A 13,796-nucleotide genomic window follows, 5' to 3' on the forward strand; every position below is an offset into this window, starting at 1 on the left:
GAATACCACAAGGACAGTAGATACTACCAGAGATCCTGGCAGTTATAGAGATGCGAAACTCCCTATACCCTAGGCAAACCAGTTTTTTTCAAATTTTAGCCGATCGCAGCGACGCCTGTACGTGGGGAGTAATCGCAGAGATCCTAGGATTTTTACCGTTGTTTACAATTTTTGCGTCTCTCGGCTTGAAACGGCCGCTTCATTCCGGCCGAAGGGCGGCGCTGATGCTTGCATTTTTTTGTCAGGTTTTCGACGGAGTTTCGCATCTCTATAACTGCCAGGATCTCTGATACTACTGTCCTTGAATACCTTCCCACTGTCCCTATCTAGTGGTGTGATGGGGTCACTGGAGCCTGTGGGGGGCTCCATACCCGGCTCTCAAGGTCATGTGATCGGGGCGCTGGGTCACTGGAACCTCATGGGTGTTCCACACTCGTCATTCTGTGACCTACTAAGGAGGGTAGTTTGCAGTGGAAGAGGAAGCCACTCTAGTCCTCAGCTGTGCGAGGGTGGGTCTCGGGCAGCCCATGGTGTCGCCTTTTGTTGGGCCGTGATGAGGGCGTTTGTTTGCTATATGTGAGGCGGTCAAAATGGCTGTCTCACTGGCCGAACGTTGTTTCGCAAAGCGCACTTTTGTCCAGGGCTGGTTGTTTAAGGTGGCCGCTGTAGTGCTTAAGGCGGAGCAGCGGGGTACAAATACATATACTTATGTCCTTGAATACCACAAATGCACTACTTCGCTTGTAATGTGCAATCCTTATTGGTTAGAAATATCACGTGATCATTAGCTCTTTAAAAAGGGTGTCAAGCATGGTGGAAGGTAAAATCTGAAGGCAGTGATAGACTTTCTCCCCCTATTTACTTTTGCTTTTAGTAGATTTGGCCAGTCAAATTACGGTTTTTTTTCTAGCTCAATTCGAGCGATTCTGTCTCTTTAAGAACTTTTCAATATGAAGCGTTTTAAGTGAAATGTATCTTTTTAGCTGGGTCTATGCCGCTAATTCCGGATGGCAGATTGAGACAGCTCAATAATTTAACTCTAATTAATTCCAACGAGCCGTTGTACATTCCAGTTACGCAGGTAAGAAAACGCGTGGGAGAAATCGGCCATTTTTGGTGCCCTGGAATAGAGCTACATTTGATACTGAAACGTCACCATTCCCGCCCATTCCCTACTATTCCCTACAATTCCCGATACCGACCATTCCATTGAAAATTAATTTCTCATTTCTGCCCATAACTTACCATTCCCGCTCATTCCCGTGGAAACAGTATCTATTCCTATCCCATTTCCCAGTGGCGTGCTTAGAGGTATCGCGGCCCCGGGCGAAATGCATGGGCGAAACTGAAAATTGTGAGTGTAGCGGCCCTCCGGTATATACATCCCTATGGTAAAATTTTAGCGGCCCTGGGCGACCGCCCTGCTCGCCACCCCCTAAGCACGGCCCTGCATTTCCGTTCAAATCTTTGTCTTCTAACCATTCCCATTCAAATTATCCCCACTATTCCCGATCCCGACCGTTCCATTGAATATACATTTCCCATTTCAGCCCATAACTTACCATTCCCGCTCATTCCCGTGGAAACAGTATCTATTCCTATCCCATTTCCCAGTGGCGTGCTTAGAGGTATCGCGGCCCCGGGCGAAATGCATGGGCGAAACTGAAAATTGTGAGTGTAGCGGCCCTCCGGTATATACATCCCTATGGTAAAATTTTAGCGGCCATGGGCGACCGCCCTGCTCGCCACCCCCTAAGCACGGCCCTGCATTTCCGTTCAAATCTTTGTCTTCTAACCATTCCCATCCAAATTATCACAATTTTTTCTCATTCCCGCCCATTCCCCACTATTCCCGATCCCGACCATTCCATTGAACATACATTTCTCATTTCAGCCCATAACTTACCATTCCCACTCATTCCCGCTCATTCCCGCGGAAACAGTATCTATTCCTATCCCATTTCCGTTCAAATCTTTGTCTTCTAACCATTCCCATTCCAATTATCACAATTTTTTCTCATTTCCGACCATTCCCCACTATTCCAGATCCCGACCATTCCATTGAACATACATTTCTCATTGCAGCCAATAACTTACCATTCCCACCCATTCCCGTGGAAACAGTATCTATTCCTATCCCATTTCCGTTCAAATATTTGTCTTCTAACCATTCCCATTCCAATTATTACAACTTTTCTCATTCCCGCCTATTCCCTACTATTCCCGATCCCGGCCATTCCATTGAACATACATTTCTCATTTCTGCCCCTGAAATTTTCATTCCCGACCATTCCCGATTCAAAGTATTGCGACCAAATCGAAAATATATTTTCGACCATTCCCGAACCATAAACTACTTTTTCCATTCATTCGCTAACCGAAAATGAGATATTCCCACGGATACCGTGGTAAACTGGTAAATGGTAAAAAACCGTTTTTCTACCATGAAACCAATTTGACGTTAACACCTCTGCAGGTGACAAAATGGTCTGATTTCGCGAATTTCGATTAAACTTATTTAGGACCTATGCTTACCTTTTAAACTATTTCGCAGGAACCCGCCCCGTTAACCGAAGATGGCTTAGCGGAGCAAGCCGAGGCATTGGTTCGCCTCGGAACCGACAAAGAAGGTGCCAATCTGAGAGCCAGACTTCAAAGTGCTTGTTTACACTCTGATATGCAAGCGTTTAAGGTATTACTAAGAATTTATTTTTTTCTTATGGAGAATGCCTATGTTGACCAGATCCGCGGGCACCGTGGTCTAGTTTCCCCTGAACCATATCGTTAAGGGAATATTGTGGAATAAGAGTAACGTGGCACTGCTCTGTGAGCCTCGTGGCATAGACCATATCGTTAAGGGAATATTGTGGAATAAGAGTAACGTGGCACGGGTCTGGGAATCACGTGGTATAAACCATATCGTTTAGAGAATATTGTGGAATAAGAGTAACGTGGCACTGCTCTGTGAGCCTCGTGGCATAGACCATATCGTTAAGGGAATATTGTGGAATAAGAGTAACTTGGCACTGGTCTGGGAATCACGTGGTATAAACCATATCGTTTAGAGAATATTGTGGAATAAGAGTAACGTGGCACTGGTCTGGGAATCACGTGGTATAAACCATATCGTTTAGAGAATATTGTGGAATAAGAGTAACGTGGCACTGGTCTGGGAATCACGTGGTATAAACCATATCGTTTAGAGAATATTGTGGAATAAGAGTAACGTGGCACTGCTCTGTGAGCCTCGTGGCATAGACCATATCGTTAAGGGAATATTGTGGAATCAGAGTTAACGTGGCACTGGTCTGGGACAGTGTTCAGCGATATTTAGATGCACGATATCTAGATACGGATCTAGCTACGTTAATAGGTACCTTTTTTTGGGTACAAGATACAATTGTGGGTAAAAGATACTAACTTTTATCAGGCGAACACAGATAAATAAAAAAACTCTTACACATACCTTTTTACCCGTATCTGTTTGCAAATAATGTATCTTATGTATCTAAATACGAGAGGTCACGTGATAACGTTAGATTCATCGTGCAGTTAAGAATTAAGTGGAAACGTATGTAGGAATAGCTTTGAATAAGAATAAAGTGGCAAGGACCCATGGACGTCATTTTAGGATTATTCCGGAGGGGGCAGAACTTGAAAAATTCGTTAACTTTTTTAGCCCCGAATTTTTACTTTTGTACCGCACAAAATATTTTCCTTCCGCCGCCACTGCCCGTGATATTCCATTTTCTTTCCCCGTGATATTCCATTTTCTTTCCCCGTGATATTCCATTTTCTTTCCCCGTGATATTCCATTTTCTTTCCCCGTGATATTCCATTTTCTTTCCCCGTGATATTCCATTTTCCTTCCCGTGATATTCCATTTTCCTTCCCGTGATATTCCATTTTCCTTCCCGTGATATTCCATTTTCCTTCCCGTGATATTCCATTTTCCTTCCCGTGATATTCCATTTTCCTTCCCGTGATATTCCATTTTCCTTCCCGTGATATTCCATTTTCCTTCCCGTGATATTCCATTTTCCTACCCGTGATATTCCATTTTCCTACCCGTGATATTCCATTTTCCTACCCGTGATATTCCATTTTCCTACCCGTGATATTCCATTTTCCTACCCGTGATATTCCATTTTCCTACCCGTGATATTTCATTTTCCTACCCGTGATATTTCATTTTCCTTCCCGTGATATTTCATTTTCCTTCCCGTGATATTTCATTTTCCTACCCGTGATATTCCATTTTCCTACCCGTGATATTCCATTTTCCTACCCGTGATATTCCATTTTCCTACCCGTGATATTTCATTTTCCTACCCGTGATATTTCATTTTCCTACCCGTGATATTCCATTTCCTTTCCCCGTGATATTCCATTTCCACACAAAAACCCTTCCATGTTATTTTCATTAAATTAATTTCGAAATAAATTATCTTCCACGTCAATCCAATTTAACGACCTATTCTAGCCTAGTAACTTCCACACTTCCACTTCCATTACAATCCAAGTAATTTTCAGTTTTTCACCCCACTATATTCCACTTCCACGCAAATACAATCGATGTTATTATTATTCCTAGTGTTGTTAATTTTCCGGAAAAAATTTCCAGAAAATTTTCTTCAAATCGGAAAAATAAAAAATTGAAACATAAATTACTTTTAACGGTTTTTAATTTTTTTAACTTTTTATCGATATAAAATGGTTAATATCAGGAAACATGCTAAAAAACATTACTTAGTCTATGTTATACATTGTTAATCAGTTTAAACTAGTCTAGAGGTTTAGTTTTACTTTCAGATTCGAAAAAATTAGGCGAAAAAGCTGCTTTATTTAAATTTGCAAACAATATATTAGGCTAATCATAGAATCAAAACGTTTTTTTATTTTTTCGGAAAAAAACGGAAAATTTTCCGGAAAAAGGTCTCGGGTCATTTTCCGACTTACAACACTAATTATTCCATTAATTTCCCCCACTATTACACATTATTCTTATTCCATGTATATCCAATTCCACACTCTGCTAACCCGTCTGTTTCAATGATGTCCTATGATGTAATTTTTAGAAAACCAATGAGATAATGTGCCAATTCGATTTACTTTTAAGAGGAGGAATATACCGGTATACCCTGAGGTGGATTGGGAGAAACACTAAATCGTCTGAATATAGTCATTCTACCTAAGAATAAATATATTCTTCATATTAAACTACTGAAAAACTACCCCTGTTGAACTTGGTCTTTACTCAATATTTGTCTATGCATTAGGCGGCCAATCCTAAAGGTTCCTTGGCTGACTTTGTCCGATGGTATTCGCCCAGAGATTTGTTGGAGGAAGAAGTGTCTAGCGAAGACCACAGTAAAGAAGAAGAGTTGCTAAGTAAAGATGAAATAACAGAAGACACGTCGTTGTCCGAAAGTCCACTAACGCCAGATGACGAAGATTCGATTCGCAGTGGAATTGGTGGTTGTCTTAGTGGACGCATGACTGTACCAGGTAATATTTGGCTCGAAGCTTGGGAATCTGCCCGACCAGTACCAGTGAGGCGACAAAAACGGCTATTCGATGAGACCAAAGAAGCGGAACGTGTTATTCACTACCTAACAAATCTGACGCCAATGGAAATTGTCAACCAGTTGATGCCAATTTTAATACAAGCAGCGGTTTTGCACTTGGGCAAAAGTAAATTTTAACTCAAATGATGGAAATTTAATGTTTAATAGGAAAACCTTAAAAAAACTGCGTTCCAGTTTCTGTAAAAGTAAAAAAAGCATAGTGGACAAGAAGTATCTACTTATCATTCTAATGTTATTTGCTTGAAACATGAACATTTTGAAATGATTTTTCAAAAGATGTTTCTGGTTAAAATACATAATATAGTAATAATTCTCAAACTATTGCATTGTGAAAATATGGTTTATAAATAATCAAGTACAGATCTCTACGATGTGTAATTTTAACGTTTTACTTTGTGGACATGTTTCATTTAAATCCCCTTGATAAGAAATATTGGAAACTGATACAATTTTTATATATTAAATATACTCGTACATGATTTTTAGGTTTTCCTAATGAATATAAATTACAAAATCTTTTAAAATTATAAATTTTAAGTTAATGAAGTAAATTTCTTTTGTAATTTAGCTTCTGAAGATGCTCCTCCATTCGTGAAGCAGCTTTTAACACACGCTGTGAAACTCGCTACGTCTGGGCGTGAATTTCTCGATGTTTTGCAGTATTTGTATCAAGCGGAATTAAGACTAGCCCAGTTACAGTCAATAAGGACGAAGTTTTCAATGCCTGCCAAAGTGGAAGATGGAGAAAATCCTTTGATCACCAAATTTCTGCAAAATCTGGTCGAAAAACCAATGGTGGAAGTTCCAGGTGCTTCCAAAGGCATTATTGGCAAAAGAATCATCAAAGTTTTTGAAAACAACAGTGATAATTTTGTAAGATTTGATTAACTATATAACGCTGTATATTGTAAATTTTTAATACTAATTCCAACTATTTAAATTATTCCAGGAACAACGTAAAGGACGCGATTGCTTCCCCAAACCGAGGGAAAAGGAGTTCATCTTTAGGCACAAGAGTGTTCAACCTACACCCGGGTGTAGTTTAATTTTACCCCAGAAACTGTACGCCTTTTTAGGTCATTCTGAATTTAGACTTTGTTTTGCATACAGCGAAGACACCACTTATTTTTGATTAATTGGAGTATCCTTTTTTATAATGGGGGCTTTTTTGTTAATATCTTGTAAAAACATTTAACATTTTGTTGATAATTAGGAGCTAGTGTTATTACTAATTTGTCTATCGGGTTTAATAAATTCTCCTAATTGTAAATAATTGTTGCAAAAAAAAGATGTGGCTTTAATAGATTTTAAATTAAAATTTTTATATTTATTAACTAAGTGGACCATTTTAATGTACAACCTATAGCGATATGATCAGAAGCAAAATTGATGTTGGGAATAGCAATGTTCTGCGTCACTTCTTCGTGGCTGGGCATTGGAATCACTTCTGTCACCTCAAATTTACTCTTATCATAATATATGTAGTCGAGACATCCGTTAAAGCCCGCGGTGTAGTTTGTGTAAGGAGGTGTTCCGCAAGCGCTGCTTAGAGAAAGAACGTGTGACATTTCAAAGTCTTGTACTTGTTGTTCGAGGTCTGTTGATGAAAAGTATTTTCAGAAAATGTAATTTTTTTTACGCATGTGAGAGTACACAATTTTGTTTGAGTAATCAGCTTGAAGCTTGAAAATTGTTCCACAGCTCAAATCAAGGCCTAGGTTTAACTTTCAAGTACTCGAAACTATTATTCTTACTAAGGCACTACCCGCAAGCTTATTCCAGTACTCAAAACTCCCTTTTTAAGCTATTTATAATTATTGGAGTATTTAAAAACAACTTTTCAAGCTAAGCCTAAAAGCTTGAAATTTTAAAGCTTAGCTCGAAACCCAAAAATCAAGGCTTGCACATGCCTAAAATTTTTTAATAACATACTGCTTTTCCAGTCTCGCATATCTTTGGGAGCTTTGCCTGTCGTCATCAATTGGTAAACTCCCCATTCTGGAGTGCTATTGAAGTCCCCAGATAAAATAATTGAGTATTTATGATCCGGTTTTTCAGACTGGTATTTCTTGAGCTTTTCTTCGAGATATCTTATGCAAGTTGACGCCTGGAGAAGCCTAATATGGTCCGCATCGGGATGAAAGTAGAGGTGAGTGTTTCCCACCAAAATAAAGTTTGAAGCATCTTCTGTAGATTGAAGTAACGTAATTTGCAACGCGGTTGTCCTGGAAATAAATCTTTCCTTTAATTTATCATTGGCACATATAGCATCGTGAATGTCGGACATTTCGGTTCCTGTTGGTACATATTCACTCAGGATTATCACTTCATTATTGATTAATCTAAAGAAAAACAAAACATGAATTACTCCAGTAATGGTGAAACATAAACTTGTTTGGGTTACTGGGTGAATTTATTGAAAAAGAAGAGCACCTAAATTTTGATTTTCTATAAAATGTGGCTAATCCTTCGGCAACTTGACCTCCTTTTAAGTGGAAAACACCATCGAAGTCAGTGTTTCTTAAAACCGGGCATAAATCTCCAAAGAAAATCTTTTTATCTACTTCTTGTAGGCACATTAAATCTGCATTGTATCCTGTAAAAAAATGTTTGAGAATCTACACAAAAAATGCATTTCGGTGTAATAATACCTATAATTTCTTTAAGCAGCAACTGTTTACGATAGTCTATCTCTAATGCATAAGGTGGGCAGTAAGGAAATAATGTATTTCTGGTGAAATCTGAATCAGCGTATAAATCTGCCAAAATATTGTAGGATAGGCAACGAAAGAAACCTTTCTCGGTTAAATTTTGGGTGTATAAGTGTCTAGTTTCGAAGGGGCATTCTCCAGGTCCAGCTTCGACTGGGATTTTAGCTGTTGTTTCAACAGGGAGACCACTAATTCCATCACGCCCTGGTGTAACAGTCAACTTTAGAATTTTGCCAATATCACTGTTTGATGGAAGGTAGTAAAAGCTAGATCCTACAGTCATCCAGAATTGGTTGTTAATCATTGTAACTTTATCTTCCTCACTTCCAACCTCTTTCTTAGTAATGGCTTTTAGCCATTGATATTTTGTATCAGTGTTCGTAGTAAATTCCATTTCTAACCTTGGATATACAGGATACCCAGCCATAATGCTTTTGGGCAATGACATACTTTTAACAATCGGGGCATTATATAAAACAATGTATGATATATTTGCTACAGTCAATATTGCCCCATCAGTCCACGCTTCGGTGTTGATAGTATCTTCCGGTATCACTTGGTCCCCGTGTTGTATTTTAATAAGGATTTCTGGTATCTCTGGCTCTATGGTCTCCTCTGATGGCGAGTTCACTTTAACCTTTTTCCTCTTACGGCTTTGTTTCTTCCCGTAGGAACTTAATATATTTGCTCGTATTCGGGCGAAAGCTTGACCGATTGGCTCATCCTTCCTACGATTCAAATTAAACCGTCGATTTAAAGATAACAATTCGTCATTGAAAATGAAAGAAAGCTGCATGTCCGATTCGTCATCGCTGCATCTAACCGTTGCTTTTGGCATTTCAGACATTGCGCAAAATATTTTGGTGTAAAACGACTTTCTAAATTTAAATAATAGCTTGCTATTATTTATTAACCTCAACATATGAATTTCTAAAATAAAAACTATTCGAATTAAGAAGGTTAAATTTTCATCCAATTCCGTGAAAAACGAAACTTCACGCGCTCAGGTATAAACTTTATAGCAGACCATTTCGGAAATGACGTGGGGAAATTGAACATGTGTCAAATTTTAGTAAATAGCCAATCGCGATCCAACAAGTTTAGTTTAATATGAAATAGCGCTTGATAATTTTCTCACGTTTTATATTATTTTATAGAAGAATAATCTCTGAAAGGTATTTATATAATTTAAGTTAACTATACTTTTTGATCTTAATTAGTTGAAAATGCATAAAAAATTAAGTTTAGGGTTGTTAGTAGCAAGTTTAGGCATAGCATTAGTTCAAATCGCGTTAGCAGATGTTGATGAACTCGAAATCGAAGGTATCAGTGACTTTTTGTAATGATAAATGGCAAAAATAAAAAAATAAAATGAAATATTATTAATGATATTAGTGTTGCTCAAGCCGGAAACATGCGAACTAAAGTCAAAGAAAAATGATATGCTTACCATGAATTATAAGGGAACGCTTGAGGATGGAACAGAATTTGATTCGAGGTATTATTTAGTATATTTAATGGTATTTTGTCTCGAAGATGACTTATTATTGTTTGTTTAGCTATGGAAGAAACGAACCATTCACATTCCAGCTTGGGGTTGGCCAAGTCATTAAAGGCTGGGATCAGGGATTACTCGATATGTGCATTGGAGAAAAACGTAGATTAACCATTCCTTCCCATCTTGGATACGGCGATGCTGGAGCTGGGGATAGGATACCAGCTAAAGCCACCTTAATATTCGAAGTAGAATGCTTAGGAATCAAAGATGGGCCTGCACCACTCAATCTTTTCAAAGAAATTGATTCTGACAAGGATAATCAATTATCTAGGGACGAAGTAGGGGCACACCACTCATCTTTACCACTTTTATTCTTCGCTATAATTTTGTCAGGCATATGGAAAATGTGGTGAGACCTGAGGCAGTATTCTTACCAAAAACTTTTCCAAAACAGATTAGTTTGTATCTTCAAAAGCAAATTCCAGCGGAGAAAGTCAATGAGATTCCAGATCTTCCAGAACAAGACCGTTTAGTAGAAGAAATATTTCAACATGAGGATAAAGATAAAAATGGATTTATCTCCCACGAGGAATTTACTGGTCCTAAACACGACGAGCTGTGATCAAATAATTTCTTACGTCACTGTTAATTTAGGCACTGAGAAGGACTTTAATAGACAGAATATGTTTAAAATAGTATCACACTATTCTTTTGAAAATGTACTTATGCTAACCTTAAAGTTAAAAGAAGCTGACATAAGGTAAAATCTTAGGAGACTTTACCTTATCTCTGCCTTTAATATACTGGCAGGTAACTAAGCTCCACAAAGGAACATGTAGTTCCATGTGATACGCTACAAAATGTTTTTGACTTCCAGAAATTAATTTTATGTTAGTGATAAAATGTATTTTTTTGTCTGAATTCCCGTGTTTGTAAGAGGGTTTGAGAGCATTGCTCATCATCACTAACTCGGTCATTGTTCGTACTCAAATCCTTTAAAATAAATAGAGAAAATGTATTTTGTACATTTTTTTTAAATGAAAAACGTTTATACTCCGGTATAACTGTATTTTTATACAATATTTATGCAATTTACATAGGCAATTTAAAAAATGCATAATAATATGCAAAACAATTTGGGACTTACATTATAGGTTTTAAAAATTCTATCCCTTGTTAAATGTTATCCTAATATATACATAAAACCTTCCATTGTTATGGGTGTGGATTTAAAAGAAAAAGGATGTTTTTATATTTGTTGTCATCCATTTTGTCTTAGAAATAAAAATAATAGGATTTTTCCCAAAGATAAGTTTGTGTGACTTTTTTTAAAATTACAAAAGAGTTTTGGGAAGTACAAGCCTTATACAATCATAAATTTTGAATAAAATATGGAGTCTACCTTTTACTTGGAATTGGGAAGTTTTAATTATTGGTTTAGGGGGCTTGGGTGGGTTTTCTTTTTTTTTAGATAAAAAACCAGAAATGGGTAGTATTTTTGACTAGGGCAAATTTATTCTAGAAACATGGTATCAAGCGTAGATATATACAACTAACCAATTATATCTCTTGGTCAACTTAATTAAGTTTTTTTAAAAGACTGACAGACATCTTTACAAAAACGAGATATCTGCGGAAGAGGAATAGAGGCTAGGGTAAAGTTTGTATCGCGTAATTAGCGCTTAGGCGCGAAGAAAATGCTTCTTTATGGTGAACCAACTACCAGGGTTGCCGCTTTTTTCGGACTCTATTTTTCGTTTTGACTTTTACTATTACATATTTTGTTCTTCCGTTCTTAGAAATAATTTAATAATAATTCCTTTTGGTTATTTCTTTAGAGATATGAGTTTTATAAGTAAAGATAACCGCAGACCTGCGTGCAAAGACAACTTTAAGAGGAGAAAATGGTTTTCTTTATCACTTATGGGCAGCCCTGTTTGTTTGCCAGTCGTCTGCCTCTTTCGCGGTACATCTCTCAAGCATAAATATAATTACTATTCAAATGAGTAGCTGCTGCGTCATATTTAAATATTTTCCGTTTTTATTCGGAAAGGAAAGAGTTTTTCCGAGAGAGAAAATCTAGAGCCATTCTGTTTGGAGAGGCTCGAGTTTAGTGGCGTTCTATAAAAGCCTTCTCTCGTCTATTTACATGACGAACTATTGAATATAAAATAAGGTGCTTTTGGAAAACTTTTAAAATTCCTAGTATGGCGAACATCAGGCCATTTTTTTTAGGACCTAAATGTGATTTAAACTCGCAATAATAATTATTTGAAACTCAACCTTTCGATTCGAGAATCTCATCCTTCTTTATTTATTAACTAAATTGTATCATCAAAGGACACGCTTTTCAGAAGTTACATATTTAGCTTATTTATTTTCAAGTTTTCTCAATAAAGTTATTTTGACTCTCATCTATCGCTGGCCTTACCCCCAACCCCACCCCCAAAAACGCCAAAATAAACAACCAATATTTTGTCCGTAGCGTGCTGCCCTCTAGTATCCGAGAGTGGCGGCGGCAGTAGCGTATATATTTTCGTTCCTCGTGAGCGAGCGAGTTAGCGAGCGGACCCGCCACAGAGCAGACCCGGACCGGACCGTTCGCTGTTTGAGAAGACTATTCATTGGCCCCGTTTGTTGCTTTTCCGTTACCAATTTCATTGAACTCCACCATAATTACAGCAATGCCGAAATTTCAACTTCAAGTAAAATGCTAGCCTGAATATTTGGTAGAAACTTTGAACGAGAGATAATCAGAAACTCGCCCACCCTCGGTCCTCGGACGCAAAAAGAAGCGAGACCTCGTTCGTTTTCTTGTTACTCTCTCGGCGATAGTAAAGTGGCCGAGGCTTAGCGCGCGAAGTCGCGGTGTATCGTGTGTAGAAGAAGGAAGTCCGCGGGAAAATCACTCATTTTTGCGGGTCAATTTTGAAATTTAAGAACAATCACTGCCGCTCAGAGTGCCCGTAAATGTACTGAGGTGGGAGCCCAAGAATGTTGGCGTCTTCGTTAATTAGCAGCAAGAGCTCAAGATGACGACTCTGTGGGTCCTCGGGGTGCTCATCATGGGGCTCGCTCTAAACAGATCCAACGTCATTGGTAAGGCAAATTTTTTTTAGGCCTTGGTTGTTGCGAGTGAGATAAACAAAAATTACTAAGTACGGTTGTCGCTCAGAATAGGCGCCTGGAGGCTTGGGCGTAATGTTACGTAGCTTAAAATTGTATTGAGCCAATGTTATTAGTACGAATGTTGCAAATGTATGCTCCCTTTAATTATTGTTATTTTGTTTTGTCACGTTGTATGTTTTATAATTACATTTAAAGAAAATGGGTCAGAGCTAAGAATAAGTAACCTACGTGTCCGTTACTTTGTAATCGTGTTTTGAAAATCGAACTTTAATGTAAATTTTCCCGCATTGTTTATAGCGGACTCGAATAAATAATGTTTTCGAAAGTAAAAAAAAACATTAAGTACCCTGAACCTGTTATTTAAAAAATTAATACGTAGATAAAAATAAACAATTTTTGGCGATTGGATAAAATGACTGGAAACACAAACCAGGTTTTTTATTGTAGTAGAAGGCAATATTTTTAGATCGTATAATTCTTTAAATGGCCTACAGAAGGCCATTATTTTATATTTAATCCTCCACCCGCCTTTTCCTCTAGTATCAAAACAACAAAAACATTATTCCTGGTATTTATATTGTGGGAGGTTATACATTTTGAAACACTAAACTCTTTTGTATGTTTTGAATTATAGTTTCAAGTTTAACGTAGCAGGAAGTTCTAGTTTCCTTGGATTCTTTATGTCGATCCCTCCATAATCCTGAAGATTTATTTTTATCATAATTACATTTACAGAATATGCGATAGTAATTTTATTATCGTATCTTAAACGGGGCTTGTGTCTACAAAATAGTTTCAACATATATGCGCTTAAGCTTACTTGATAGCTCTAGGATAGTAGGCCATTGGCTGAACCTTATAAAAATGTAT

The 13,796-nt window shown here is 37.7% G+C and overlaps 4 protein-coding genes across 11 annotated transcripts in view; 3 read left to right on the top strand and 1 right to left on the bottom strand.

Moving 5' to 3' along the window:
• Window positions 1-6,922, top strand: part of Rab3GAP1 (RAB3 GTPase activating protein subunit 1) — an 88,914-nt gene extending 81,992 nt beyond the window's left edge. Inside the window, exons 15-19 of the mRNA XM_090160080.1 lie at window positions 984-1,081; window positions 2,555-2,692; window positions 5,280-5,694; window positions 6,157-6,461; window positions 6,538-6,922. Of these exons, the coding sequence (XP_090016206.1) occupies window positions 984-1,081; window positions 2,555-2,692; window positions 5,280-5,694; window positions 6,157-6,461; window positions 6,538-6,720 (1,139 nt within the window). The 3' untranslated portion in view covers window positions 6,721-6,922. The remainder of the gene's footprint in view (window positions 1-983; window positions 1,082-2,554; window positions 2,693-5,279; window positions 5,695-6,156; window positions 6,462-6,537) is intronic.
• On the bottom strand, window positions 6,894-9,236 carry LOC149924472 (2',5'-phosphodiesterase 12). The gene is made up of 4 exons (XM_090160083.1): window positions 8,240-9,236; window positions 8,022-8,184; window positions 7,521-7,930; window positions 6,894-7,185 (listed from the first exon to the last, which is right to left on the bottom strand). The coding sequence occupies exons 1-4, from the start codon at window positions 9,219-9,221 to the stop codon at window positions 6,923-6,925; spliced, it is 1,818 nt and encodes a 605-aa protein (XP_090016209.1). The 5' UTR covers window positions 9,222-9,236; the 3' UTR covers window positions 6,894-6,922.
• A 147-nt stretch (window positions 9,237-9,383) lies between these two features.
• On the top strand, window positions 9,384-11,042 carry Fkbp14 (peptidyl-prolyl cis-trans isomerase Fkb14). The gene is made up of 4 exons (XM_090160098.1): window positions 9,384-9,622; window positions 9,695-9,797; window positions 9,859-10,135; window positions 10,252-11,042. Exons 1-4 carry the CDS (start codon window positions 9,526-9,528, stop codon window positions 10,417-10,419), a joined length of 645 nt encoding a protein of 214 aa, XP_090016224.1. The 5' UTR covers window positions 9,384-9,525; the 3' UTR covers window positions 10,420-11,042.
• Window positions 11,043-12,345: 1,303 nt separating this feature from the next.
• babo (TGF-beta receptor type-1 babo) overlaps window positions 12,346-13,796 on the top strand; it is a 203,648-nt gene continuing 202,197 nt past the window's right edge. For all 8 annotated transcript variants that reach the window (XM_090160085.1, XM_090160086.1, XM_090160089.1 and 5 more), the window contains exon 1: window positions 12,346-12,896. In XM_090160085.1, coding sequence (XP_090016211.1) covers window positions 12,830-12,896 — 67 coding nt within the window. In that variant the 5' untranslated portion in view covers window positions 12,346-12,829. The remainder of the gene's footprint in view (window positions 12,897-13,796) is intronic.

Source organism: Leiobunum rupestre, chromosome 10 (genome assembly GCF_980474605.1).
Source record: "Leiobunum rupestre chromosome 10, qqLeiRupe1.1.hap1, whole genome shotgun sequence".
Classification (NCBI taxonomy): domain Eukaryota; kingdom Metazoa; phylum Arthropoda; class Arachnida; order Opiliones; family Sclerosomatidae; genus Leiobunum; species Leiobunum rupestre.

Excerpts from the sequence above, each read along its gene's own strand:
- LOC149924472 (XM_090160083.1), bottom strand. The coding sequence starts at position 9,221 with ATGTTGAGGTTAATAAATAATAGCAAGCTATTATTTAAATTTAGAAAG. Across the intron at positions 8,185-8,239 it reads GCTGCTTAAAGAAATTATAG|GATACAATGCAGATTTAATG; the intron begins GTATTATTACAC and ends ATTTTTTTACAG. Across the intron at positions 7,931-8,021 it reads TATAGAAAATCAAAATTTAG|ATTAATCAATAATGAAGTGA; the intron begins GTGCTCTTCTTT and ends GTTTTTCTTTAG.
- Fkbp14 (XM_090160098.1), top strand. The coding sequence starts at position 9,526 with ATGCATAAAAAATTAAGTTTAGGGTTGTTAGTAGCAAGTTTAGGCATA. Across the intron at positions 9,623-9,694 it reads TGATGAACTCGAAATCGAAG|TGTTGCTCAAGCCGGAAACA; the intron begins GTATCAGTGACT and ends TAATGATATTAG. Across the intron at positions 9,798-9,858 it reads GGAACAGAATTTGATTCGAG|CTATGGAAGAAACGAACCAT; the intron begins GTATTATTTAGT and ends TTGTTTGTTTAG.